General features: G+C 41.1%; 1 protein-coding gene across 6 annotated transcripts in view; it reads right to left on the bottom strand.

Annotated features, from left to right (window-relative positions):
• Positions 1–26,401, bottom strand: part of BAIAP2L1 (BAR/IMD domain containing adaptor protein 2 like 1) — a 74,970-nt gene that overhangs the window by 36,700 nt on the left and 11,869 nt on the right. For 4 of the 6 annotated variants that reach the window (XR_009453138.1, XM_059699272.1, XM_059699271.1 and 1 more), the window contains exons 2-3: positions 11,143–11,218; positions 3,430–3,516 (exon numbers count right to left, since the gene is read on the bottom strand). Coding sequence is in view for 5 of the 6 variants with exons in the window: in XM_059699272.1 (XP_059555255.1) it covers positions 3,430–3,516; positions 11,143–11,218 (163 nt within the window). In the remaining variant the exon portion in view is untranslated. The remainder of the gene's footprint in view (positions 1–3,429; positions 3,517–11,142; positions 11,219–26,401) is intronic. The other 2 variants (XM_059699276.1, XM_059699274.1) reach the window with 1 other exon arrangement.

Genomic DNA, 26,401 nt, shown 5'->3' with positions numbered 1-26,401 from the left:
TGTTTTCTATTTTTGTGGGATGGATTTTAATCTCTTTAAAGTGAGTCAAACTTGCAATGAAAAGATAAGTGGTTTGGGTCAATAATAACTGCTCTGGCTCAACTTAGCTCTCTCATCAACTCTGGTATGAATTCCTTTATCTAAACCTTAGGATTATATTAATATTTTTGTGAATTCATAACACTTCTTTTAAAATATTTCAAATTTTCCCCTGCTCTTTTTTGTTTAAGACCTAAGACCATCAAGTTGAATTTTTTTTTAATATATTTTATTGATTTTTTACAGAGAGGAAGGGAGAGAGATAGAGAGTTAGAAACATCGATGAGAGAGAAACATCGATCAGCTGCCTCCTGCACATCTCCTACTGGGGATATGCCCGCAACCCAGGTACATGCCCTTGACCGGAATCGAACCTGGGACCTTTCAGTCCGCAGGCCGATGCTCTATCCACTGAGCCAAACCGGTTTCGGCCATCAAGTTGAATTTTGAGTATCAACGAGGCAAAACTGTAATAAATATATATTTTTTAAATTGCAAGACCTATAAACATTCTATTAATAACAAAAGAAAACCTATGATTTTTTAATGTTCCCTAGTGGACATTAATCTTCTGAGGGGACAAAAAACTTCTGTTTTGTGCCCAATTTAAGAAACTGGCCCAAACAATTTAATAAGCAATTCAAATTCAAAATAATGTAATAGCTGACTAAATGGGAACAAAATAACAGTCTAAATTTATGTAATGGTGAGCTGTAAGGATCTCAAAGCAAACTCATCAACTCCCCAAAGAAAGTCTCCTGTTATTACTTGAGAAATAAATGAGAACAAGTTTTATTTTTGTATGCTTTAAAGATGCTAAAAGAGGTTCAAAGTTTCTTTTAAATATTTTGCCAAAACATTTCCTACTGACCATGTGTTTTTCCTTTCTACCTTTTCAATATTTTCTAAATTTTTAAAAATAAGTGTTGTTTGATTTAGGGACAAAACTGGAAGTTTTGCATGCATTTCAGTTTCCTCTTTTATTATTATTTTATTTTATTTTTTGTTAATCCTCACCCGAGGATATTTTTCCATTAACTTTTAGAGAGAGTGGAGGAGGAGAAATAGAAACATCGATGTGAGAAAGACACATCATTTGGTTGCCTCCCACACAAGTCCTGACCTGGGCCAGAGATCGAGCCTGTAACCGAGGTATGTGCCCCTTGACCAGAATCGAACACGGGACCCTTCAGTCCGAGAGCTGACGCTCTATCCACTGAGCCAAACAGGCTAGGGCTCAGTTTCCCCTTTTAAATGAGTCCAGTTCTTTGACTTATGTATGTGACCGCAGGCACACACCCTGACAACCTGAGTCACATGACTTACTACATACCAATTAAACACAGGGGATTAAAATATTTTACCTGCCAAATCCTGACTTACAGACCTCTGGTTTCTGGCTTTTTGTTGTTTGCTCATTGCTCCCAGCAAGGCAAGATGGTTAAGCTCTCGAGCTTCTTACATGGCTGTGGTTGCTAGGATCACGCTGCTCATGCCTACTAAACCCAAGCGCTTAGATACTAAACCCACTGCTTTTCTTTGGAGAAAAGGATATCAATAAAATCTAGAAAAGTGAGAAAAATACGATCTAACTTAGGTCTTTCTCTTTTTCCTATGAATTTTCCACTACACTTCCATACAGGGAATTTAAACAGGCATAGGGTAGTATTTTAGTTTAAACTAACAATAAAATGAACTAAGCAAATAAAAAAATATTAGGCCTCCAAAAGCAACTCTTACTAGGACAAAACTTTACCATGGAGTTGATATAAATGAACAGAAAATTAATAACCATATGAGATAACAAATATAAGCAGAAGGACAACTTGAAACAAAAATAACACACAACAAAAGTTACTTCCATTCCCTCTGAATAAAACACATATCCACATGAAACTCCACCAGTGCAACATACTTTCCTTACTGGAATGGAAGTTTTAAGCCTGTGTTCATAACAACACGGGTTGCTGTGGAAATAGCTGATTCAACATTTATGAACTCACAGCTGAATAAAACAAGGTGTGGAACAGAAGTCTTATTTAAACAGTGGCCAGAACCATAAAACAAAATCGGCAAACTGAGCAACGGTGAGTCAGAGCATCCTGAGTTTTAATGTGAGGGTCATGCATGTTTCCCTATACAGGATGTTTCTTTTTCATTTAGTCCTATATTTTGGAACCCTATAAACATCGCAGGCATCCCTCCATGTCCCAGTGAATAGTTTATCACACTGACCCTGCTCAGGACAGAGTTACTCTAGTTCAGGCCTCGCCAGAACCTACAGAGCCGCCAGAACCTACAGAGCCAACAGAACCCAAGTCAGGGAGGGTTCTGAAAAGTTTCTGTGTGTAACTGATCCATCATACAGCACCCTTCAGGCCTAGGCTTCATCTCCAGGTTCTAAGACAATAAATGCTACAAGTACAAAACCCAATTTTTAAGTCAGAGAATGTTAACGAGCATCCAGACCCACTTCACAGCCAGCAGCCCAGTCTCCAGCCCCAGCCCTGTCACCACACCTCAGATTTGTTCCTCCACTTTTATGGTGTTTTCCAAGCAATGCTGCAAAACCTCGAGACACCTGACATGGAAATGGGGTGAGTTACCTGAACTTTAAAGTGTATGCTCTGCTTCCCTCCCCACCTTTAAGGGGAGACAGACCCCCTTTACTTTGAGCAGGCACACACTTTACCAATCTTTCCCTCTGGCTTTCTCAATGCATTCCAAATTAGAGCATTTTGAAGCCAAAAATTGACCCTTTATAAAACATATTTGACAAGTTTTAAAACTAATGGTTGTGTGTAGGGCTAGTGACAAAAAAAAAAAAAAAAAAAAAAAATGGACCTTCCCCCCTTAGGAGATGAGCCAGGAGGAACTGGCTCTGTAAATAGAAACCCAGATAGATTCCCCTGGCAGCTGGCACCACCGAGGGTGTGGCTGCCTTCGAGTGTGCACAGGAGACCAATTCATACCAGCAAGACCGGAAAAATCACAACTGAGAGCAACTGTGGAAGCACGGAGAGCCAAGAACAGAATGCAAAGGGCTGACTCTCTGCTAGGTGAGTCACAGGAAACCCTCCCGCCAGACCAGAACCCGCCCAGCTCCTTCAGTTGCGAATGTAGGTCAAAGCTCCCTGGGCTTTGGGCTTCAGGGGGAAGGGCTGAGCCCAAGCCTCAGGGGCAGAAGCCCAATTTCTAAGGAGCAGGGAGGCAGGGCACAGGCTTTGGCCTGCCCTGTAAGCCTCCACCACAGTGAACTTGATCATCCCAGAAGTGGCCACACTGGGGTGCTGGGCTAGCTCTCCTTTCTAGTCCCGATTTGCACCATTCACACATTCTTATCAGCACTCGCAGCCGAGCCGGGTTTACATATAATGACGATCAGCTCACCCAACTCTGTCGACACAGGGGACCCGGTGGCAATCTCACCAATCTTGGCCACTCCATCGTAGTAGGCTTTCCCCGCCTGGATCATAGCTAGACAGGGAAGGTGACACACAAAATCATCACTTAGATGAGAAAAGGAGGAAGCGACACAGAGGTTTTCTTCCAAGCATCTCGCAGTCCCTTTAGCTCTGGGAAGGTAGGGCGTGTGCCCAATAGCTGTGCTGGGCAGAGGCCCCACCACTGACAGCGCCACGGAACCCTTGCCTATGACCAGCCCCAGGGAACGTGCTGTGCAGGCACTGGAAGTCTAGAGGAGGTCCTGACTTCTCCTGATGCCAGTTCTAGGATGGATGTATTCCTAACATAAACGCTATGTGCATATATGCATGACCCATGGACACAGACAGGCCTGGGCGGGAAGGAGGGCTGGAGGTCACTGGGGGGAAAAGGGGGGCATCTGTAATACTTTCAACAATAAAGATAAATTTTAAAAAGTTGCAGCTTTTACTATCTATGTATACAAATTCAGAAAACATAATGTTCTATCATACAGTTATTTCATCAGACTGAGGATGATCTTAAAGTAGAATCATAAGGAAGAACAATAATAAGTCGCATTTGTGTAGACTTTCCAAGTCATTGCTTGAGTTGTTCTAGCTGCACCCAGTTTCGTGAAGGGGAGTGGACTGGAGACATTCTGGGTCCTTCCCAAGGTCAATGGCAAGGCAGAGGGCATGCACACAACGCCAGCCAAGGCACTTCACTTCCTCAGCTCTGAATTACAGTGTTTTTTGATTCTTTGGCCTCAGAACTGAAAAAGGGATGACAGCACCTAAAAACAAGTTCGTAACCAGCAAACTGTCAAGTTAATATACACAATATTTTAGCACAAAGATTTTAAATGGCAAGGTACTGATAAGCTGAAATGCAAATTTGTGGGAGAATGGTATACAGGATTATACAATACTTAAACAAAATTTTTGGTCTGAACCCACACATGGAAATGAAATTTTTCATTATCTGTTCACTTATGTTTAAAACTATTTAACCTTCTTATTCCAGTAAAATATCCTTGATTTTATGATAAAGTTGAATTAAGTTTAAAAATTATATTATTTATCCAGAATAAGGAATAAAAATTTTTCCTAATTTTGCTTCCCTCTGTGAATACATGAAGAGATTTTCTACCACTTATTGTTTTAAGGAGTGAAGAATATTAGTTCTATTTTATGTATTTAAACTTTGGGGGTTAACATTGGTTAATTACATTATTTAAATTGCAGGTCTACGACTTTTTAATATGACATCTGTATACTCTATTGTGTGCTCACCATATGAGGTGACTAGCCTCCTAGTTACCATGTGTTTTTGAACTCCTCTGCCCTCTTCGACTTCCCCTATCCTACTTCCCCTCTGGTAACCACCACTCTGTTGTATCTATGAGTCTGTTTGTTGTTTTTTGATTTATATCCCACACAAGAGTAACATCATATGGTTCTTCCCCTTTTCCATCTGACTTATTTCACTTAGCATAATATTCTCAAGATCCATCCATGTTTTTGCAAGTATTTTTGCAAACGGCAATATTTCATATTTTTTATCGGTAAGTAGTATTCCATTGTGTATATGTCCCACATCTTTTTTATTCAATCGTCTTCAAAAGATACTTAGGTTGATTCCATGTCTTGACTAATATGAATAATGCTACAATAAATATAGGGGTACACACATCTTTACAAATAAGAGTTTTCAAATTTTGGGGAGGGATTGGACCCAGAAGAGGGATTGGATTGGATTGCTGGGTCATATGGTAGTTCCATTCTTAATTTTCTGAGGAACCTCTATACTATTTTCCATAGTAGCTGCACCAATTTACATTCCCACCAGCAGTATACAAGGGTTCCCTTTTTTCCATATCCTCTCCAACACCTGTTTCTTATTTTATTGATAACTGCCATTCTAAAAGATGTGAGATGGTATCTCATCATATTTTGATTTGCATTTCTCTTATAACTAGTACTGTTGAGTGTCTCTTCCTATATCTATTGTCTTCCTTGGAAAAGTGTCTATTCAGATCCTCTGCCCACTTTTACATTGAATTATTTTTTATTGTTGTTGAGTTGCAGGAGTTCTTTATATATTTTGGATATTGTTTGAAAAGATCTCCCAAACAGCTGGCTGCCTTCTAGTTTTGTTGACTGTTTCTTTGGCTGTGCAGAAGCTTTTTAGTTTGATGTAGTTTTACTCATTAATATTTTTTTTACTTCCCTTGTCTTTGGAGTCAAGTTCACAAAATAACCCTCTGAGACCAAGTTCCATAAATTTAGTGCCTATGTTTTCTTCTATGTATTTCATTCTCAGGGCCTTTAAATTATTTTGTTAAAAAAATTTAATATAGTGTCAAATAACAGCATAATTTCATTCTTTTGCATGTGGCTTTCCAGTTTTCCTAACACCATTTATTGAAGAGACTTCCCTTTTTTCCATGGTATGTTTTTGGCTCCTTTGTTGAAAAGTAGTTGCTTATATATAAATGGGTTTAGTTCTGGGCTCTCAAGTCTGTTCCATTGGTCTGTGGGTCTGTTTTTCTGCCAATACCAGAGTGCTTTGATCATTTTAGCTTTGTAGTATAGTTTGAAGTTAGGGAGGTTGGATACTTCCAGCTTTGTTCTTTTTTCTCAGTATTGCTTTGGCTATTCGAGGTCTTTTGTGGCTCCAGAGAAATCTGAGGTTTTTTAAAAATATATTTTTATTGATTTCAGAAAGGGAGGAGAGAAAGATAGAAACATCAATGATGAGAGAGAATCATTGATTGGCTGCCTCCTGCACAACCCCTACTGGGGATCAAGCCTGCAAGCCGGTCATGTACCCTTGACCGGAATTGAACCTGGGACCCTTCAGTCCACAGTCCGACGTTCTATCCAATGAGCCAAATCCGGCTAGGGAAATCTGAGTATTTTTTGTTCTATTTCTGCAAAAATGTCATTGGGATTTTGATGGGGATTGCATTGAATCTTATATTGGCCTAGGTAATACGGACACTTTAACAATGTTAATCCTTCTAACCAATGAACACGGATCATCTTTCCACTTCTTTGTGTCTTCTTCAATTTCTTTTAACAATGTATTGTATAGGTCCTTCCCCTTCTCTGTTAAGTTTATTCCTAGGTATTTTATGCTTATGTTACAGTTGTAAATGGGACTGTCTTCTTTATTTCTCTTCCTCATATTCTGTGGCGAGTATTAGGAATACAACAGATTTTGTATATTGATTTTGAGCTTGCAACTTGAGCAGACTATTCTCTTCTCCCTCTCTCCTCCTTCTGATACATCTATTATCCTTAGGTTGCTCTGTCCAGTGAAGTGAGATAGTTCTCCTAGAGATTTTTCCTTTTCTTAAACCAGCCGTGGGCCCCGGATCCGGCCCGTTTGAAATGAATAAAACTATTGAAAAAAAAGACCGTACCCTTTTATGTAATGATGTTTACTTTGAATTTATATTAGTTCACACAAACACTCCATCCATGCTTTTGTTCCGGCCCTCCGGTCCAGTTTAAGAACCCATTGTGGCCCTCGAGTCAAAAAGTTTGCCTACCCCTGTCTTAAACTCTTAGTCCTCTCTTCTTTCTCCTGGATCACTTTTAGGTTTTTATCTTTGTTTGCTAATTCTCTCTTCCATCTGGACTGCTCTATTTCCAATGCTCTCTAATATATTATTCATTTCATTTATTCAGCTCCAGAATTTGTGTGGTTCTTTTTTATAATTTCAACCTCTTTGGTCAAGTACTCCTTTTGTTCATTAACTTTATTCCTGAGTTCAATAAACTACCTTTCTGAGTTTTCTTGTATATCCTTGAATTTCTTCATAACTATAATCTTTTTTGTTGTTGTTAATCCTCACCCAAGGAAATTTTTTCATTGATTTTTAGAGAGAGTAGAAGGGAGGGGGAGGGACAGAGAGAGAAACATCAATGTGAGAGAGATACATCGATTGGTTGCCTCCTGCACATGCCCTGATCAGGGCCAGGGATTGAGCCTGCTGCAACCAAGGTATGTGCCTTTGGTTTACCCTTCAGTTCACAGGCCAATGCTCTATTCATGGATCCAAACCAGCTAGACCCATAACTGCAATCTTGAATTCTCTGTTATTTACATCACTGTCTTCCATGACTTTGATATGATTTCACTTTTCATTTTCTTTCTATGCTTCCGTGTACGTTGGTTGTTCATGGTGCTTGATGGACTATTTCCTGCCCATCAAGCAGTATGCAAGGGTTCATACTGCTTCATGAAGGGGAGTGGACTGGAGACACTTCTTTGTGGACTGTTTCTTTGGGGTAGTAATGCTCTCTTGTTAGATACTGTTTTGCTCTCAACAATTCAGCCAGTTGATAAGTAGGGTGCTTTCTTTTGTTTTCCAGTAGGTGGTGCTACATTGCAAGTTTTTGTTTTCTCTTGCACTGTTTGCACCTCTGGGATCATGGGTGTCCTCTCTGTGACCAGCTCATCTTGGCTATGAAGCACCTCCACTGTGATAGGGGAATGGCTTTGTGAACTCTCAGAGCTACCTCCTTTTTCTGCTGTGTTTTTGGCATTGCTGGGCTTTACCAGGGTGTGTTGGGGAGAGGAGGCAAGTCTGTGATCTAGCAGTTCTGCTCCACCAGTCCAGTTAGGGCTGTTGGCCCCCCACTTCCCAGACACCTCTACCTGGTTCTGCTATGATGGGGAACAAGGAAAGGAGATGCCTTTTCAGGGAGGTAAACTGCTTCTGTCCTTCTTAAACTGCAGCTCAGCTCCTCCCCCCGCTACCACACTAGCCTAAGCAGCGGTGGGTGTCGAACTTTGTCTGAGGCTACAGTCCCCGTCCTTCCTCCTGTCATGCCTCCAGTATACCCACCTGGAGATGTCCCAATATGTGGCTCTTTCAGGTGTGTCTGTGTGCTGAAGAGGGGAATCTTTGTGCAGTTAGAGTTGTCTGACTTGTAAATTGAAGGGGAGAAACAATGGAGTCTTCTTATTCTGCCATCATACTGACATCACTCTCATATTAGTGCTATTTTAGTGGTTAACCAACTACTTCATCAATCTTATCTACATACTTCTACCAGATGATTTTTCCTTAAAATATGATTTCATTAGGTTACAGTTTCACTCAAAAAACCTTATGGGCTTCCCACTGCTCAAGAGTTAAGCCCACAGTCCAGAGTTCATCATAGATTTTTAAGTAATGGCCTTCAAAAAATCACACCTCCCACAATTTCCAGCCTGTGTAGTCTTCTACACACTGACGGGTGAGTTGCTTTGGCCAATGGGGGGACCAGCTAGTGTAACTCCCACAGGGGCCTGCACTCTTGTAGGAGGGAGTGAGCCCACAGCCTAGTCCAGGTGACTGTAGCTGCAGGAGTCAGGCTGAGGGGCCCAGAGAACTGCACTGCCTTTATAGAACCATGAGAAATAATAAACTATTGTTGTCTTACCCATGCCAGTGTGGACCCCAGGTCTGGCTTGGATACTGTCTTTTCTGCCTGAAGTGCTCTATGCAGCCATCTGCCTACTAAAACCTAATATCTATTTGCTAGATCAGCTCCTACAAGGCCTCCTGCCTGCTCATCCTGTGCTTGTCGTTAGCTGTGCATGTTATCTTCAGTTATAACTGAACCGCTGACTGCACATCTGGCCTCTTTAATATAGTAAAAATTCTTACCAAGGACTTTACAAATTTATCTAAATATCTCAAAGCCTAGATGGCCTGCATCGATTCTGGAAACACCTTCGGAAGTGTGGAATTGTCCCCAGAAGGTGTGAAAGTGATGAGCCCTTTGGGGAGAAGCCTTTTTAGCAGGAGGCTAAGTGGCAGGTTATTCACTGAGTCACCTTGTAAAACTACCTGAGGCAGCAAATGCTAGAAGGAAAGTCACTGCAGGTCCTGGTGATCCCCTTCCCAGGGGCATCTCCAGCAATGGCTCTGCAGCCTTGTGACTAAGCAGTCACCAAGGGAGAGTCAGCTGTGCAAGGTCCTGCTCTTTGAAGGAGGGAGGGGGCACCTGCAGAAGTCCCTGGAGTCACTGATACTGTTGAAGGGTGAGGGAACAAGTCCTAGGCCTGTTGCACTTCCTGACGCTGGAAACATCCGGCAAACGGCACAGAGATGCAGAAGTAAATAAGCAGCCTACTTCTCCAGCAACTACCACAACGGGGCACCCATCATCAAGAGTCTAGTCAGCACCCCCCCTTACCTGGGGTATGCTCATGTGGAAAGTGTGTGAGGCCACAGGTTTATTTTCAAAATACCAGCAGGAAGCACCCAAAGGTGGGGCATGGTGAAGGAGAAAAATGAGAGCTATATCTCAAGTCTTTTTCAAACCTAACCATTAGAAACTGAGTGCTCTACTTATGCTCCTTGGGGTCTTAATGAACCATGCCAGAGGGTGAATCCGGGGTCTGAGTATTTTGGGAGTGATGATTGCTACCAAGGGAAAACTGTTCTGACCAGGTTAGAATTTGGTGTTTGTTAGCACCTCCAGTTTTTAAGGTAATCACTGACAACACTCACCTTTTAGCAGGAAAACACACGTGGAGATGCATGCCAGTTTCCTCCAATGAAATCTCTTCAAACTAGCAGACAAACTGGTTCTCAGTGAGAGTGCTCACATTCATTTTGAAGAAAGCACTCATTATAAACTGAGAATCTAAGTTCAATCTTTAATTTAGATGTTTTTCCATTTAGGCTAAACGTTTAACTTCTCACATAATCATCAAAAGGGATATACTCAAAGGCAAGAAATTCTTCTACATAAGTAAAAGGAGAATAATTCCTTTGCTGCGGGATACTAACATCAATATTTTAAGTATACATTTTAAATCTTATTAGTTCATAAATAATTTGGTTGAAAAAGTAGAAAACATGTTTTTGGCATTGACAAAGACTGAACCATGTCAAAAAGTATGATTTAATCATTAAAATACATAGCAGCTCTGGCCAATGTGACTAAGTGGTTAGAGCATGGCCATAGCACCGACGGTTGTGGGTTTGATTCCTGGTCAAAGGCGAATACCTGGGTTGCAGGTTGGATCCCCAGCCCCAGTTGGGGCTCGTGCAGGAGGCAACCAATCTATGTGTCTCTCTCACATTGAAGTTTCTCTCTCTCTCTCCACCCCCCTCCTTCCCTTCCACTCTTTCTCTCTGTTTAAAAAAAAAAAAAGAAAAAAAATCAATGGAAAAAATGTCTTTGGTGAGGATTAACAAAAAAAAGAGAGAGAGAATACTTGTACATAACTCATAGTAGCTTATTATTTAATGTACTCATTTCAAATATACTAATATCCTATTATTGCCAAGTTTTGTAGATTAAATTATTTGTAAATAATTTCTACCAATTTAAAGATATTTTAAAAAGTTAATATCAAGCATCTAAAAATAAGTAAAATATTTACTGAATGGCTTTTTAAAATATATATATTTTTTATTTATTTCAGAGAGGAAGGGAGAGGGAGAGAGAGAAACATCAATGATGAGAGAGAATCATTGATTGGCTGCCACCTGCATGCCCCACACTGGGGATTGAGCCCACAACCTGGGCATGTTCCCTGACTGGGAATCGAACCGTGACCTCCTGGTTCATAGGTCTATGCTCAACCACTGAGCCACGCTGGCCGGGCCTGAATGGCTTTTATATGTGCTCTATATTTATAAATTTAGAAAACAGGCAGACTTACCATTAACAGCTTTTTCATAATTTTTTCCTAGGTTTATTAAATTTCGTAGCCGCGGATTGAACTGTTCCATAACATTCTGGAAAACAAACAGAACAAACAAATTAATAAAGTAAGTGACCAGCACCAGTCATCTTTAGATGCTGTTACTACACAGAGCCTGGGACACCTATGTGTACTGGTCGGGAATGCTGACTTGCAGACAGTGAAGGACACTGATGACCGGGGTGCTCACCCTGGTAAGGTGTCTGTAACCAGGCCAGTTCTCCAGTTGTCCAAGGGCTGCCTCGGACCTACTTGTAAATGGAGCAAGTAGTGGACAGGCTGCCTCTAAAGCGAACCCTGCAGGGGCTGTGAGCCCAGAAGCTGATGCCGCCTGGTTTTAAGTAGGTCAATGGTTGTCATTCTCATGATGGGAATTTAATTATATGGACAATGTGTTGGCTATCAATTGGACAGAAATGTCCAAGAGGCTGTGTTTTTACTCTGCCTAATTACAGGGGAGGGTGTGGGGTGAGCATTGCTGATAGCTCTAGGACACTTTCTTCCTAGGTGGTCACTGGCCCCCACTCCCAGTAATCAGGGCACTTATTAAGTACTTCTGGAGTAACTCCTGTGCACTAGGTCTGGTGCACAGCTGTGGACGGGAGACATGGTTCCCTCTCATGGATTTCATGATGCTGTATCTCTGCAGATGCCACACTTTTCAAAACTTGGAGACAAATGCTATGTCAGGTATAAGGCAATTATTTAGATGTTAGTCTAAATGTAAAATACCCTAAATCCGAAGCTCAGATAAGAAATCATATGTAAGGGGCTCCGACTAGACTCAGAACATACAGTGGCTGAATACATTTGTTCAACCTGCAAACACTGAGCTTCACCATATGAATCCCTCCAGACACACGACTCAAGTCTCTTCAGCTCCTCTCCCGAAATGTTAACACTTGGAGAGGACCAGGCAATACAAATGAAAAACTAAGCAATGGCCAAAGGGCCAGATACTTGACACATGCTATTTCAGATATAAAGGTTCTCCATTATGGGTTAGAGGAGAAAGAACACAACTTTTATTTTTTAATTTTTTTTTAATGTTTATTGATTTTTGAGAGAAAGGAAGGGAGAGGGTGAAATAGAAACATTAATGAAAGAGAGACATTGATTGGCTGCCTCCTACACACCTCCCTCTGGGGACTGAGCCACAACGTGGGCATGTGCCGTGACCGGGAATTGAACCGGGGACTTCTTGGGTCATGAGGTGACGTTCAACCACCGAGCCACACCGGCTGAACCATAACTTTTATTTTTAAATATTTAAAAATTTTATTTATTGATTTGAGAGAGAGAGATCGATTTGTTACTCCATTTATTTACGCTTTTATTGGTTGCTTCTTGTATGTGTTCTGACTGGAGATCAAACCCACAACCTTGGCGTACTGGAACACTCTAACCAACTGAGCTACCTGGCCAGGGCTAGGAGAACACAACTTTTATTTTATCAAACAGTGATAAAGGCTGATGAAAACCACACCTGCCTCACCTATCCCCGCTCCTGCCTGGCCTTACTCCCAAGAGCTGTTATTCTTGTATTTACTGTCGTAGTTTTGAGTAATAGTCTTGATTTCTCAATTTTGGGCCATAACTATAGGCTCTCTGCTAGAGTTGATGAAGACATGGCTCTCCTTTCCCCAACCTTTCCTACATAGTTCAATGGCAATTTCCTGTTAAGTCAATAGTCAGGATTTTTTGTTACTTTGTAAATATTGGTCACTACAAATCAAAAAATGTACCAAGGATTACAGTTCCTTTCCTGGTATGGACTTTTTGTTTCTTGTGGGATTAACAATTGTCTCACCCCCTCCCCCATGCTTAATTTTCTATGTAGCTACCTTAAATTTTTCCACATGCTCTGTAGAATCTAGCAGAAGCCTATCAATAGTATTTTTCAAATGCACAAAGTTGTCAGCTAATCTTCCATTCACCCACTCCCCCACCCCCACCCCCACCCAGAACTTCCTCCAAGGACGCTCCGTCCTCTTGCCCAGGCTGGCCTGAGTGGCCCTGCTACGCTGTTGCCCTTGCATGTCCCTTCCTGGTCCTTCGTGTTAGACCTCTCACGACCTGGATAACACATCTTCCTCTTTCTTCAGTTATTCCTTCTTACTGAAGATCATTCTCCAAGAATGACCTAAGAACGGATGTGTGAAAGGTAAATATGAGTACCTATGTGTCTGAAACTATCTTTATCTTGACATTTGATTGATATTTTGCTAGAGTATTACAGATCAAAAGTGACTTTCCCTTAGAACTTGTAAGATAACGTTCCAGTATCTTTAATATCCAGTTTGGCTATAGAGAAGTTGGCTATCATTTCTTCTTCCTTTCTATATAACATTTTTGGGGGGAGGAGGAGCACTTATTTCTGGAAGCCTTTGCTTCATCTCTCCCTCCCTGTGTCCTGAAACTACATAATGGTTTTTTTCTCAGTATTTTTTTCATTTATTTAACTGAGCACTCAAAAGGCCCTATCTGCCGAAACCGGTTTGGCTCAGTGGATAGAGCGTCGGCCTGCGGACTGAAAGGTCCCAGGTTTGATTCCGGTCAAGGGCATGTACCTGGGTTGCGGGCATATCCCCAGTAGGAGATGTGCAGGAGGCAGCTGATCGATGTTTCTCTCTCATCGATGTTTCTAACTCTCTATCTCTCTCCCTTCCTCTCTGTAAAAAATCAATAAAATATATTTAAAAAAAAACAAAAAAGGCCCTATCTAATCTACATAGGAAATTATGTCCTTCAGGTCTGAAAAACACCCTGGAGTTATACTCTAAGAATTTTTCCTTTTTTATCTGATTTTCCACTTTTTGTTCTGACAGATATCCTCAACTTTACATTCCTTTAAACTCTCCTACTAGATTTTAAATGTTTTTGATATATTTTTAATTTGGGCTCTGTCAAGTTTTTTTATTATTCCTCTTTATGTATTTATTTTTTATAATTCCTATTTTTTTTTTTATCCTTTTTAAAAGCATCCTGTTCTTGTTTTATGGAGGCAATATTGTCTCTTATTTCAATAAACTGTAGTTTGGGGGTATTTCCTTTCAGTTCCCCATGTTATTTCCTGTTTATTTCTTCTCATTGCTTGGCATCCATCTGTCTTTGGTGTTGGAGGGTTTCCTCAACTGTCTGGTGACCCCTGATCAGTTCTTCGGGAGTAAATCCTAACGTGCCGGCAGGAAGCTTGTGAGTGTGGGGATGCACACAGGGTGGCTGTGGACCAGCAGGCTTCCTGTGGGGTGACTGACAGGTCTGCTGTAGACAAACTGGCCACGCAGCAGTAGCCAGAGGCCACAGGGTCATTCCAGAGATGTTTCTAATTCCCTGTCCTTGGGTGGGGGAAGGGCCATCACCAGGAGGTCTGCTTGCCCAGTCAGGAAGGGGGGTGGGAATCCCACAGTTTACTGAGCTGATTTTTACTGAATTCCTCTGATTTAGCTCTGAGTTTTACTCCCCCACCTCGGTGGGTATTTCCAAGTCACTATATTTTGAGATTAAATCTCCAGTCTGGCAGGCAGAGGACACTACTGGTTGGAGTGGTGGTTGGGGTGGGGAAGGGAACCTGGTAGTTTAACCATCTTGTAGAATGCCTGTTACTTCCCATGTGTCCCCTCCCTTCGGTGGGGTCTGCTCCTCAGCCTTGGGATGATCCAGTGAATGGCTCAGCTCTCATCAACACTCCCCCTGCAGGTTGTTGAGGTTCTCATAAGGCAGTTAGTTACTGCTCCTCTGCCCATTTCTATCACCCCAAATTTCTTTAGGCTTTTTGTCAACTGATATTTCCTTTTTCAGGTCTCTACACTATGGATTTTTTTAAAAATAATATATTTTTATTGATTTCAGAGAGGAAGGGAGAGAGAGAGAGAGAGATGGAAACATCAATGATCGGCTGCCTCCTGCATGCCCCTTATTGGGGATCGAGCCCGCAACCTGGGCATGTGCCCTGACCAGGAATTGAACCGTGACCTCCTGCTTCATAGGTCGGTGCTCAACCAGCTGGGCTACACTATGGATTTACAGTTTTTTAAAAAAGTTCTTTTGCCCTCATTTTAACATATCTTCATTAAAAAAAAAAAAAAAAGTAGACAAACATAGGCAGTCTATCCATCATGCTTCACTAGAAGACCACTTGTCCTGTTTTATTTAAGCCAGCTGGCTGTTTAAGCCTCTTTCACGACCAGCAGCCACGAGGGCCCAGCCAGCGCTGACTCCCTCACCAGTCTGTCTGCAAGACGGTAAAACTACATTAGCACGGGACCTGTAGCCACAACCGCTACTTTCGTCTCTTTCCTCAATTCCCTTGGTTTGTTTTTAAGCTTTTTATTTTGAAAAAGCTTAAGATTCACAAGAAGTTGTAAAAATTGTACAGGGAATTCTTATGTATGCTTCCTCCCAAGACAACTTATATAACCACAGCGCCTTATCTAGCACATTATCAAAACCAGGAAACTGACACGTTGGAGGGTTTTTATTATTCCTCTTTATGTATTTATTTTAAAAAAAAGTTTAAGACTTGAGAGTACAATCAACTTCACGATAAACTGAACTGTAGACATTATGTGGCTTGACCAGTTTTTATATCACTCATTTTTTTTGAAGCGGTGAACTGATTCTATGAAATTGTTATCACATGTACAGATTTGTATAAATCATCCCCTCAATGATAATACAGACCTGTTCTATCAACACAAAGATCTCGCTCATGCTCCCCACTTCAGAGCCGCACCCTTCCCCAGTCCTAACCCCTGGCAACCACTGATCTCAATCACTACAGTTTTGTCATTGTGAAAATGTTATATAAATGGAACCATGTGACCTTTTGAGACTGGCTTTCTCACTCGGCACAAAGCCCTTAAGTACCATCCAAGTTTACTGCCTTTTTTTTTTTTTTTTTTGGCCAGTAGTATTCCACAGTATGGAAGTATCACAGTTTGCTCATCCTTATACCCACTGATCATATGGGTTGGTTTCCAGTTTTGGGCAATTTCAAATAAACCTGATACAGACCATCACATATAGGGTTTTGTGTGAATGTGAATGTCCCTATCTCTTAAGATAAACACTTGGGAGTTCAACTGCTATGTCTTATGGTAGGTGTATGTTTAACTTTGTAAGAAATTGCTAAACTATTTTCAAGAGTGGCCATACCACTTTACATTACCATCAGCAATGCATGAAATTTCAATAATTTAAAAATCAAATAACTTTATTACAAAATGGTTACTTTCTAATGAAAAGATAAAACGATTTTTCAAAGATCTCACTTAAAATTCTTATAATAATCTTATGAGGCTGAGTGTGGAGGGTAAGAACATAGGGAAACTGGAACAGAGCCAAGCCAGTCCTCTGGCAAACAAGAAGTCACAAAAAGAAGCCCGGACCTTTGTTCTTTCTCAAGACTATCCTTAGTTCCGCGTATCCAAAGAAAGGGAAAATATAACTTGGTTTCTTTATATAATTCGTAAAATGTGTACATATAACTCCTATCTTAAAATGTCAAAAACAATGAGTTAATGAGAACTTCCAAAGTTAGCATCAAGCATAAATCACCAAATGATGCTACTGGAAAAAAAAAAAAAGTTTAAGACTTGAGAGTACAATCAACTCCACAGAAAACACAAGAGTTTTTAAGCTGGAAAGTTCAGCATATACTTCAATTCTTTTTATTTAGGCTCAGCTACAGAAATCTCCCCCCTGTAAATTTTGGCCTCTTTGAACAGTGGAAAATCCATTTCTACACTGGCTCTTGGCCATTAATTTAGCTATTTTAACTGAAGTACATGTATTTTTAAACCCAGAAACAAAAAAGCAGTGCTTCCTTTGTGTCCCACAAGCTATAAAGTTTTACAGGAGCAGTGGGTGTCCTTGTGAATTGGATGGTCCCATATTTGGGGGAGAGGACAGCAGTTGGGTCAAAGGTCACGCTGTGTCAAGGCTTATTAAGACCTGAATTTTTACAAAGCTTAAAATTTATGAAGTATCACCAGTTGTAACAAACATATCCATTTTAAACTAAGAATAAAAGGTTTAAGATACCAAGTATAAAAAAGATAAATTATAAAAGGTATTAACAGGCTGAGAACCACTATTTTATTGTAGTCAATAACAAAAGCTTAGTGCATATTCCACCAGTTACTGACTGGCAAGGAGAATAATTTGCCAAACCAGTTCCAACCAGAATGAGCTTAATTTCCATTCAGACAAGAATATGGGTAGCCTCGTCTGAAATGAAATGGCTGGCACTATCGCTGTTCACCTGGCCGGGCCTCCTGTGAAGAGGGCTGGTTCTTTGGGTAGCTACGCCATAGAGAATGCTGAGGATAGGCCACTGGGAACCCCAAGGCACTTTTCACCGGCTTTCTAGCTGGTCCATTTATCGCATGCATTTCCTCTACTCCTCAGGAGTTACAGATCATGAGTTCAAAATGAATTATACAATCTTATGATGGTTTTAACTTCTGCATCATTTAGATTTTTCTTTAAGTTTTGAAAAAGATTCCCTTTGCCAACCTAGAACTACAGACATGAAGCATAAATTAATACAATTATGACTCAGCGGTTCTCAACCTGTGGGTCGCGACCCCTTTGGCAGTCGAACGACCCTTTCACAGGGGTCGCCCAAGACCATGCTGCATATCAGATATTTACATGATGATTCATAACAGTAGCAACATTACAGTTACGAAGTAGCAACGAAAATAATTTTATGATTGGGTCACAACATGAGGAACTGTATTTAAAGGGCCAGAAGGTTGAGAACCACTGAGCAAGATGTTTAAACTGAGCTGACTTTAAATTTTTTAAGAATTGGTTTCTCTTTCTGTTTCTTTTTCCAGTCCTCCCCACAACCAAGGACAAATTACTTGATATTTGAGGGTTTTATTTTTCTCAGTTGAAAAATGTGGGTACTATCCACCCTGGACTAAGTTTTAAATGTGATTTAAGAATCTCCAAGTAAATGGTTTTAGAACTTGATTCAGGTAGTGTATGTACACTTGAAATTTTCCAGACTATTTTGTTCTATACAGTCTCATACAAATTGGCTTAGCAATGTTGCAAATGCTTAAACTAATTTAGCGTCATGTGACAAGAACATTTGTTAATAAGGATTAAATATTTGAGAATACTTCTAGACAGACGTCATTCATAGAAAATCTCACTTCCTCCTTCCTTGTGTTCTTGGAAGCTGCTGTTCTGGATCAACATTGTCAATACTTGATTATGTCCCTGCCTTTAGGGACAATATTAGTGAGTAAATGTAGTAAAAGGCAGCTGTTTGTGGCTAACAGATGGCTAGAAGAGTCATGTTTTTCAAACTCATCTTGAATGGGGGCACAAGCCAACTAAAGGAAAATTAGACAACTGATATGCTTTTTGTTTGAAGTATTAAACTAGGGCAGAAAAACTCAGATTCAAATATATAAACACACAAAAAAAATGTTCCCTGTCACTTAAATGTGAACAAAGTTCCCTTTTAGTCTGTATTGTATATTTATGCTACTAGCTATTAGTGTGCACTATAAACCAATTTAAAACAAGGTTTATAAATCAATTTGATATAATTTGTAACATGCCATCCCCATAGCAATGAGCCTGAAAAAAACTTTAGCCTGTCCTGGCCAGTGTGTCTCAGTTGGTTGAATATCATCCCATGCACCAAAAGGTCGCCGGTTTGATTCCCCATCAGGGCACAAGCCCAGGTTGCAGGCTCAATCCCCAGTAGAAGGTGTGCAGGAGGCAGCTGATCTATGTTTCTCTCTCCACATTGTGGTTCCTTTCTCTCCTCACTGCCCAGTCCCTCTCTTTCCTTACCTCTCCTTAGCCTTTCCTCTCTCTCTAAAACATATTTAAAAAAACAACTTGGGCCTGGAGTCGTTGGGCAAATCACCACCCCGTTGAGCCTCAGTCTCCTCCTCTATAAAATGGAAAGAACAATCATTTCCACTTCATGACGTGTATGAAGAGTCAATGAGTAATAACTAATACTTACAGAGTACTTACTCTGTGCTCTTCCAAGTACTCTTTACTTAGTGCACACCAAATCAGTGTGGCAATTAACATTGAAGACAGAAGCTTTCAAACATCAGTCAACTCTTCAAATGGAGGAACATTCCTATTTCCACAGGTGTCTCCAGGTATCTCACTTCCACCCTGTAACTTGCAATAAATGATACTAGCTCTGCGGCTCAAAGTGTCATGTTAGGAGGAGAGAGACCATGAATACAAAAACCTCAAGAGTGTGCAGCACAAAGGAAATCAAAAGTGTTATTACGTATTTGCTTTATCCAGTTGAGAACATTTTATTTCTTTTCCATCTGAGAGCCCTTCTGACATTGTTGGAGTGCTGCCGTTTCATCAGGCTCTATGCCTACTATTTCCCATGGATTATCTCATTAGATCCTAACAACATGATTATTATTACGCCCATTTTACAGATGAGACAACGCATCTTTGAGATGGTACATTTAAACACCTTACTGAGGTCCCACAGGCAGCAAGAAGCGGTCAGGCCCGGCAACCTCCCTACTGACCTTTGCACTCACCCCTCTGGCCTTGAAACAAGTTCCTTGAAGCACTTGTGCAATAAAGTGAGATGAAAATGCTTTTATGACATAGAACCCTTTTAGTGTGAGGAATTACAGGAATCTCTACAATATTTTGTTTTTAGAAGTTTTCTTATAATCTTACTCCTGATTTTTTATGGATATAATGAATCTACTAATAGCATCCCAATATGGTGGAACAATTCTGCCAGGCAAACAAATATTTCTGACCTCCTTTTCTTTCCTTTAAAAAAGAGAGAGAGAGAGAGAGAGAGAGAGAGAGAGAGAGAGAGAGAGAGAGAGAAAGATTCTACAACAACCTCACAAGAATTAATAATGACTAACACTGTCATATTGATTTCCTTTGCTGAAAAGGAATTAAAAATAAAACATTACAGAACTACATTATAAAACCACAGGATGCCTAATCACCTCACCCAAGTCTCATATCTCGTTTTTTCTTCCCCAGAGGAAACTGTTAATTAAGACTGCTGTTAACTTCCTAACTTACTAAAAAGTATTTTATGCTTTTATATATACATTTAGTTATGATTAATAATTGTTTTGTGCATTTAATAAATGGTATCGTATAACACAGTTCACTTTCACACCTTACTTTTTTAATTTAACATTATGCCTCTGAGACCTGTCCACCTTGGTATATATTGACTGAATTTATTCTTATTTAACTTCTCTATGGTATCGCAGAAACACCAGAAGAAAAAGTAGAAACCCCTAGAGCAGCGGTTCTCAACCTGTGGGTCGCAACCCCTTTGGGGGTCAAACGACCCTTTCACAGGGGTTGCCTAAGACCATCGGAAAACACATATATAACTACATATTGTTTTTGTGATTAATCACTATGCTTTAATTATGTTCAATTTGTAACAATGAAATTGGGGGTCACCACAACATGAGGAACTGTAGTAAAGGGTTGCGGCATTTGGAAGGTTAAGAACCACTGCCCTAGAGATTTCACAGTGAAGGGTTTAGCAGAAGCTTTTGCAGTCTTCAACAAGCTCCTTAAAAAGTTTCAAACATGGCCGAAACCGGTTTGGCTCAGTGGATAGAGCGTCGGCCTGCGGACCGAGGGGTCCCAGGTTCGATTCCGGTCAGGGGCATGTACCTGGGTTGCGGGCACATCCCCAGTGGCAGATGTGCAGGAGGCAGCTGATCGATGATTCTCTCCCGTCGATGTTTCTGACTCTCTATCTCTCTCCCTTTCTCTCTGTAAAAAAATCAATAAAATATATTTAAAAAAAAAAAAAAAGTTTCAAACATGGACCTAGCCGGTGTGGGTCAGTGGTTGAGCGTTGATCTATGAACTAGGAGATTACAGTTTGATTCCCAGTCAGGGCACATCCTTGGTAGGGGACGCATGGGAGGCAGCCAATCAATGATTCTCTTTCATCATTGATGTTTCTCTCTTTCTCTCTTGCTCCCTTCCTCTCTGAAATCAATAAAATATATATATATATATAAAGGTTCAAACATGGATCCCAACTCGAAAAGGTAAAAAAGTTAACATGAAGCTAATGTTCATTTATTATTTAAGGAAAAACACTATTTTTAATAAATTTAGTGTAGCCTAAGTACACAGTGTTATAAAGCCTACAATCATGTGCAGTACTGTCCTAGCCTTCACACTCACTCACTCACCACTCACCCAGAGCAATGCCCAGTCCTGCAGGAGTCCTGCAGGCTCCATTCCTGGCAAGTGCCCTAAACTGGTGTGTCTTTTTATCTTTTATACTGTGTTTTTACTATATCTGTCCTATGGTTAGATATGCAAATACTTGCCATTGTGTCACAAATGCCTCTGGCATTCAGTACAGTAACATGCTGCACAGGTTTGTAGCCCAGGAGCAGTGCGCTATGCCTCACGGCTGTGTCGTAGGCTGTACCGTCCACGCCTGTGACTGGTGTTCACACAGGGACTAAACTGCCTTGTGATGCCTTTCTCACAATGTTTCTTGTCACTAAGCACCGCATGGCTGCCTAAGTTACCCTCAGCTCTCATGTCTATCACAGATTAATGTTACTAGTGACTTTTGTCATGGTAACAACAGGGTGGAAGAGGCACCAAAAGCCTGGATATTACCTGCAATCAAGCAGGTTGGGCTGTGCCCACCCTTTCTCCAGGCCCATCACTGTGCTCCAGGCACAACGGCTTCCGGGCTGTTGTCAGACCAGGCCAACCCCATTCCCACAGGGATTTTTTACTCCCTCTCCTTCTGCCAGAAGGCTCTTCTGGATCCCCACCCACCTGGGTCTCAGCTCTCAAAGACCTCCCTCCATCCTCCTCCCTCGGATGGTAGCAGCTCCAGCCTCCCCCTTTCCAGTAGTTCCTTGCTTCTCTTTTTTTCAAAAGGCTACTCACATGATGTTGCTGTCTACTCTGTCTCTTTAGTAGGAACCATACGTAAACCAAGGCCAAGCACCACTGCACCTCCAACATCAAGAACAGTGCCTGGACCATCTGACCCCAAAGTGCCCCATCAGCAGCAGGGCTGTAAGAAATGGAATGTACGCGCTCACAGATGAACCGGCCGCAAGATGTACCTTCCTCTCATAAGAACACACTGCTGCAGACGCAATGACCCAGTGGGCCAATTAGCCTAGAAAACTGGGGATGAGGTAATGAGGCCACTGCTTTCTACTTCTTTAGCTCAAAGCTGCAAGGTTCTGCCTTCTACCTATGAAGGCATAATGGCCTTAAAAAAATAAAAAAATGCTAGGGCTTTCCTTGTGAATTTTGCTTCCCAACTCTACATTTTTCCAAGTTGACATTTAAATTATTTAGGTATTGGTCAGTAATATGGCCCTTAAAAAATACCTTGTTGGAAATAACTCAAATGTCCATCAACTGGTGAAAAGGTGAACAGATGTGGTACATCCATAAAGGGAATATTATTCAGCCATGAAAAATACAGTACTAACACACTACAACACAGATGAACTCCATTATGCTAAATGAAAGAAGCCAGTCGCAAAGGAGCGTGTGTGGCTGCATTTTTACGAAATGTCTAGAAAGGCCAAATCTATAGAGACTAAAAATGTATTAGTGATTGCCTAGGGGTGAGAATGAGAAATGGCAGCTAATAGGCACAAAGGACCTTTTTGGTATGAAGGAAATGTTATAAAACTGGATTGTGGTGATGATTACGCAATTCTGCAAATTTACTAAAAATGACTGACTTGTACATTTAAAACCAATGAATTTTACGGTTTATAAATTACACCTCAATATAGCTATTTCTTTTATTCTAAAAAGGAAAAAAAAAACAACCCCACACACAGCAATAACAAAGAGCCTTGGCTCTGTTGAATGTTCCAGGCTGCTGAGAATTAAGGCTCTACATCAGGGTTGGGGAATGTCTGGCCCACGGGCCTTATTAGCTTGGCCCTACCAAGGCATTAGAGGTGAGTTAATGAAATGTCTGACCAAATATAGAAGACGAATGTTTAAGCTGATAATTTTATATGGCCCTTGAATGACATTATACCCTGGTAAATATCCAAATGGCCCGCGGCAGAAAAAAGGTTCCCCATCCCTGCTGTACATCCTTACTGCTATGGAATGCCACGGAGCTGTGTGCCTGCTCATTCCTAGGTTGCCTCTACCTAACCTGCCCCAAGAAGAGCCAGACACATTGAGATGCAGGTCACCCAATGTCCTCTGTGAACACTGACTGGTCCAGGACCTGCCTGAAAAGTGCTACTGGCCTGCAAAGCATTTATGCCCACATAGCTGTTTGCAGCAACGTCCCCTCCTCCCATGAAAATCAATTGGACCCATTAGTAGAAAAAGATAACCCAGCTATTTTGAGACAAATCTCTGCTGGATTAGCAGTTGTCTTTCCAGCTATGATTGGGGAAGGAGCTTGGCAAACGTGTCTCCAGGCAATAAATAAAAAATTGGGTAATTACTGTGTCCTTCTAAGGCAGTTTCATAGGAAATCTTTAGCCCCCAGAGATAACGCTCCATGAAACTTCCACTGCGGCTTAAACACTGTTCTGCCTTCATTCTTCCTTTCCTTTCTTTATCCATAACCCAGGCTTGGGTTTATAAAAAATGATTTCTGCCAAAGTGGTCCTTCAGAGTGCAGAGGGCATGCTAGAGAGGAAGCCCTGAGCCCCACGGGGTTACCTGGCTCCATTCCCCCCATGTGACCCGAGCATGAGAAGCCACTGGGCTAATGGTCAGCAAGCACAGGGCCACCTCTTTGGGCTTCTCCTCTCCTAGAATATTCTCAGAGAATTCTGAAAACACTGACTGGATCCTGAGTTTCTTAAGAACCAAGTGATGAGAACCAGTGTGATTGTCTGGAAAGGTATGTGTTGCCACCTGTTAAGATACATTACTAAAAGTACATCTCCATGACCTTTTATTTCATTGTTTAAAGAAAAAGATTTCTGTGACAAACTCCGCTTTCCCTATCCCCTACTCATTGAGGCAGCAAGAACTATTCTGAAGCAAAAGCGTAATTAAGCAAAACAAAAAGGTACCAACACACTGGTGGGGAACAGTAAGGGTGTGTGTCTTATAATGGTTCAAACCTTTTGGATGGAATTATCAAGTGAATCTAGAAAAATTAAGTCCCAGAGCTGTCCCACCTAGTAAATTAGTGTAAGAATATAGGTTTTCAAAATTTTTTTTATGTGGAGGGAGAACCAAATTATGGGCAATCTGAATTCATGACCATCTGATAAAGTAACCTGAAGAAAAAATAATGGTCTGAACCTAGTTTAACACTAGAATGTTTCATTCGAGACAAAAGTTTTATAGTTGTCTAAGGGTGGGATCATTTGAAACCACTTTTCCTTGTAGTTTAAATGCAGACAATCACACTGGGGCCAGGGGCCAGCGTGTTCTCTAACTCTATGTAGCTATATCTTGGAAGTGCCAAGAAAGCTTTGGGGGCTGAAAGCAGGTGCTCCTAGCCTTCGCAATTAGGAGGTTATCAGATACTGTACCAACGTCCAGGCCACACTGGCTTTCATTGGCCAGGGGATGTGGGGACCTTTCTCAGAATTCAAGCAATTTTTGGACCTTGAACTTCAGAGAGAGGGAGTAGTAAGATCAAAGTAAAAACCACTTCTTGAAATTCCAACTATGACCATACAAGTATCCATTTTTGCTTGGTGTGTAGAGGTACATGTTCTTATTTGAAAGAGTGGAAGCACAGTCCTTCTTATAGCTAGCTACAGACCAGGACAATTGCTATATAACTTTCAATCACAATCACAATCTCTTTTCTGGTATTTTCCTGTGTGAATGTGCGTGTTTGTATGTGTGAGAGAGGGGGAGGAGGGGAAAGGGGAGAGATGAATGGATGAGATTACAGCAAGTACTAGATATTATGTGCACTTACGTCTCACTCCACTAACTGTAAAACCCTTCTCACATTTGGGCCTTTGAAACAACATACACTGGTTCAATCTTTACTGTAGTATACCTACAGAGAGCCCAAGCCCAGCCCTATGCTGGATGGAGAGAACACAACGATAAATGAGGAAAGGGTTCCAGCCCTTGAAAAATGCAGTCTAATAGGGACACAGGCAGAAAAAAGCCCAAGGCGATCCAGATTGATGTAGCGAAAATAAGACATGCAAACACCTTTACTATTACTTGAATATAATTTAGAAATATATAACTTTATCACAGACAAATGTCTTATGCTAAGGACACAGTAACTGTTTAATTCCTGGGTTTTAAATAGCTGTCAAAGGATACACACGCTGAAGGCTATGGAGCACACCAGACTGTCTGGCTAAGTGTTCCTGCCTGCCCGGCTGCTTTGAAAAGGTGTGCCCTGGAACAGAGCAATGAATTTATGGGACAGAATGTCTCATGTGCTCCACCGTTTGTTTAGAACGCCCCAAAGTACCTGCTAGGTAAGAGGAACTTTACTAGATCAAAGTAAACTGCTGATTTCATATAGCAAGTGACATTCTTTTTTCTTCTTCTTTTTTAGTTCACTAGTTCTTTCAAATAATAGTATCTGGAGTAATCCAGAAATTCTAGAACACTTCCTTCAACCAGACCCCAGGAGATGGGTCATTCTGCTTTGTATTAAAATCACAGCCCATACAGTCTGTTAAAAACGGCAAAAATAATTTTAAAATAGTGCAAGTTCATTACTTATATGTCTCAAATATCAGTCAGGGGAATCAAAATTTCCAACAATCTTTTCTGTTGTTGTCTCTCATCTACTTCTCTCATACATCCAACTTTCCAAATTGCCTAAGACACTCCTCATGAACTTAACCCACACGTATATTATAATTTCCCTTCTTTCTTCCTGTACTTCCATTACAACATGAAATAAAGTCCAAAGAACTCTGGGAGAGAGGGTGAGGAAGGATGATGCTGGGCAGGCCACAGTGGAGGGGAAAGGCTGGAGACACTAAAATTTGGCACTGTTGACAGAACTCAGAACACAGAACTAAGGACACAGGGCTTGGAAGACAGGACCAAGAGAGACAGAGCCTAGGCACAGAACCTACACAGAACGTTCTCTAGAGACAGAAGAACTTCGCTGACGAGAGCATGCCGGAGGATCCTGGACAGGGACTGGCCTCGGAGCCTGGAGGCGGAGCCTGGCGAGAGAGCATGGCAGGGATCCTGGACTGAACCTGACTGCGGAGATTGGCAGGAGAGC

The sequence above is a fragment of the Myotis daubentonii genome, chromosome 5 (genome assembly GCF_963259705.1).
Source record: "Myotis daubentonii chromosome 5, mMyoDau2.1, whole genome shotgun sequence".
NCBI classification, from domain to species: domain Eukaryota; kingdom Metazoa; phylum Chordata; class Mammalia; order Chiroptera; family Vespertilionidae; genus Myotis; species Myotis daubentonii.
This window is presented reverse-complemented; position numbering and strand designations above follow the sequence as displayed.